This window comes from Cariama cristata, unplaced genomic scaffold, assembly GCF_000690535.1.
Source record: "Cariama cristata isolate BGI_N322 unplaced genomic scaffold, ASM69053v1 scaffold33777, whole genome shotgun sequence".
In the NCBI taxonomy this organism is placed as follows: Eukaryota; Metazoa; Chordata; class Aves; order Cariamiformes; family Cariamidae; genus Cariama; species Cariama cristata.
The window spans coordinates 61,276-64,608 of record NW_009625725.1 but is presented as its reverse complement, the minus strand read 5'-3'; the positions used below and the strand labels follow the sequence as shown (position 1 = coordinate 64,608).

General features: G+C 36.7%; 1 protein-coding gene across 1 annotated transcript in view; it reads left to right on the top strand.

Annotated features, from left to right (window-relative positions):
- Window positions 1-202: 202 nt before the first annotated feature.
- The window catches only part of SLC38A6 (solute carrier family 38, member 6), a gene marked incomplete at its 5' end in the record, with an annotated part of 20,056 nt that continues 16,925 nt past the window's right edge, over window positions 203-3,333 (top strand). The window contains one exon of the mRNA XM_009703714.1: window positions 203-281. Within this exon, the coding sequence (XP_009702016.1) occupies window positions 203-281 (79 nt within the window). The remainder of the gene's footprint in view (window positions 282-3,333) is intronic.

Below are 3,333 nucleotides of genomic sequence, written 5' to 3'. Positions count from 1 at the left end.
AGCTAACATCAGTACAGTACTCAGGGATTTGCAGCTATTTTTAAAGGAAATATATGAGAAAATAAATTCTGATTCTGGTGCCATGGTGTCTAATCTATAGCTGAGATGTTGCAATTGTAACCACTCCGGTTAAGCCGTGCTAATTGTTGTAACCAGAGATAGTGGTATTCCTCTACTAAATCTGTTCTGCTTCTGTTTGCAGCTATGTCATCTTATCTTTTAATTGTGAAGTCTGAACTTCCTGGTGCTGTTGCGGGGTTCTTAAGTGGAGACGAGAGTGGGTAAGGAAAAATGCTTCATACATTCTGCATTTGTCTTGAAGAAGAAAGTGGTTCAGGACTGCTGAAGGAGATGGGTACTGACACTTCCCTCTGATCTCACATGCTAAAAAAATTAGTTATTTAGAGGAGTTCTTGGAACATGAAATGTATTTGGCATGTGCGAACCTTCTGCAGCACACACACAGAGCGTGATTCTTTCCTCACAGCAATTTCCCATCAGACGACCTTAAAGTCAGTGGCAAAACTCCATCTACAGAAATCTTCCTTCTGTAAAAATTTAAAAAGGGAAGCAGGAGGGGACAGGAGAAGAGGAGGAGAAACATTTAAACTGCTGTCATGTTATCACTTCACATTTTTCAAAACCACAGTACAAAAACCGGCAGACACTTAAATTTAAATATTTTGTTGTCTTGCTCCAGTAATTGGACTTGTCTTGGGAAAAATGCCAGGTTTCCAGACTTGGTTTATAAATCCATAGCTTGGCTCTCAGTAAAGAAATTATTTTTCGCAATTCAGCTATAAAGCTGTACGTAAGGACTGTGTCCTTCAGATTTCTGTCAGAACTGTAGCAAGACATCTCTGCCTGAGCTAAGACAAACATTGCAACTTCAGCACTGAAATATCTTGTTCGAGTTGTTCCAGTCCTGCTGTCACTCGTAACAGTGTATCTTAGATTGTGTTACGGCTGTTTTTCCAAACTGCTATTTTCAGAGGTTTTGAGCTCAAAACTTTCTCTGGATTGAAACGTGGTGAAACTGTCTCAAGGCTGTGTGATGCTTGTATTATTCCTGAATGTTGTGGGTGAATTTTAAGTTTGAAATTAGTTCTTTTTAAAAGGTACTTTAGTTCATTTTATATTTTGTCAATTGTAACTTTTCCATTTTATAACAAGCATTTTGAGAAATGAAGTGTGGTGGTAATCTTGCTTTCTGTCTTTTTACCATTGTGGCCATTGCAATAATTTTTTAGTAAGGGGCTTTTTTTTAATGATGTTTTATGTATATATGTCACTTTTAGTCTGCTGATGTATCTCTTCCAGCTGTGGTAGTCATCAGCTTTTCATCTGAGTGCTATCACCTTCTCCTTCAAGATCATACTTCTAACTCCACTCTTCATACCTAGTGGCATTGAGCCTGCTACTGTATCTGCTGCATGTGTGTTCCCGTCTGTCTGTCTCCAAATTTAGCATATAACATCACTTACTACTGTCTTTAATTTTATGTCAGCTCTGTTTATGCAAAGTGATTTTTTTTTTTTTTCCCCAACAAAGATACTTTTAAACAAACAGCTTATGAAAACTTGTAATAGGTAGAATCTGGAAGTCCCACATGCACGCATACTGCTCAAAGGATTGTTCTGTCTAAAAAAAGGCCATATAAACAACTTCTGTATTAAGGTCCCTGTTTGATAGCACTGCCATCAGCTTTGTTTATCAGGCTCCTGGCGCAGGTCTTCTGGATGTGAACACTGGTGAACACACAGACAGGTTACAGCGATTGAACTGGTTATTGCAAATCATCTGAGCCATTGTAATTCTCAGTGCACTGTCAGCACTGCCACCACCTGTACTTCTTCCTTAGACGAAATTATCGTTTGAGGTGGGAATGAAGTTCAATTTTTGCATTTAGAAAGAGCTGAAATTGTCTATGGGAATATTAACCACAGCTCAAGTGGTGAGCTGATTGTCAGCGCGGGACTCATCTTGTTTCTGCCTCTGTTATTGCGAGTTCTTCTATTGATAAATGTTTATTCGATACAATTTGTCTCCTCTATTCTTTGCCCAAGCAAATGTTTCAAATGCAGTGGTCAAGCAGTATTCCAGGTACATGCGCGCGACTGACCTCCTCTGTATGCCCACATCTATATTTTGTATATTTTGCCATATTAATTGCCATGGTAGATCATAGTCGTTCATTTCTGTGTATTTCTTCACAGTTGTTAAGAGTAGTTTTTTTACTAACAGAGTTGTTAAATTGTAGGGAATTGTTCAACAAAAATGGGTAATCAAGTATCAAGCCTAAGTAGCAACTTAAATATGCAAAGGGCATAAATATTGATTGGTTTAATCAAACTTCTTTAACTGGATGACTTGTTTCCAGATGTGGTTGCACAACAGTTCATTTTTTGTTAAGTTATTGTAGCATCTGATATCCTTTCATTTGGGTGCAGAATTTATCTTTAACTGTAGTTAGAATGCATCAAAAGTGTCAGTTAAACTATCTGTGAAAATATTTTATATGCATAAACCCTCCCAAGCCATACATTTGGGAAAGCCATTTAAAGAATGTTTTGTGCATTGAATTATTTTTATAGATGAAGGTTAGCAGGTGGGCATGTGTTTGAAAGGCTCAGAGCCAGTGTGTAATACATCTTCATGTCTTGATTAAAAATCAAAAAACATACGATAAGAACACTTGTTAATTGTGAGTTGAGATGTTTCAGTCTGTCTGCATAACAAGAATTCCACATAGTTTTGATGACATGAACAGAGTTTCAAATGAGGATTGTGTTAAAAAGTTGTAATTTGTGAGCCCTCTGTTAACATTTAATGACCCTGTCAGGAGGATATGATTGATGCAATTAAGTTGTCTTGCTTGTGTGTTATATAATTGGTATGGACTGAGAGTAAGATCCTAATTTAGAACATATGAATCTCTTGTCCTGTTGCATTCGGGAATGAAATTAAAGCGATTTATACATGTCTGCTTTTAGTTAAAATATGGGGGAGGGAGGAGGAACATCTGCATGCCAAAGCATTTTCAGTAGAGTCAAGGATTTATATTCCATATTTCGTATTTGGAACACTTTTATCATATAGGATTAAATTTGCAGATCAAACTGATTTTAAAGGCAATATCAAAACATTTATTCTGCCTTTAGAAAATAAGTGTATTTCTACAACGGTATTTTGAGGGAAAAGTGGATGCATTTTTTGATAACCAGTAAATGGTCCACTATTCAGTTTTTTGGGATCTTTTAAATAAAAGAATTGGTATTCCAAAATGAAGCAGTCTACAAAATGATTTTTTTCTCTTTCCCATCACCTCATTGC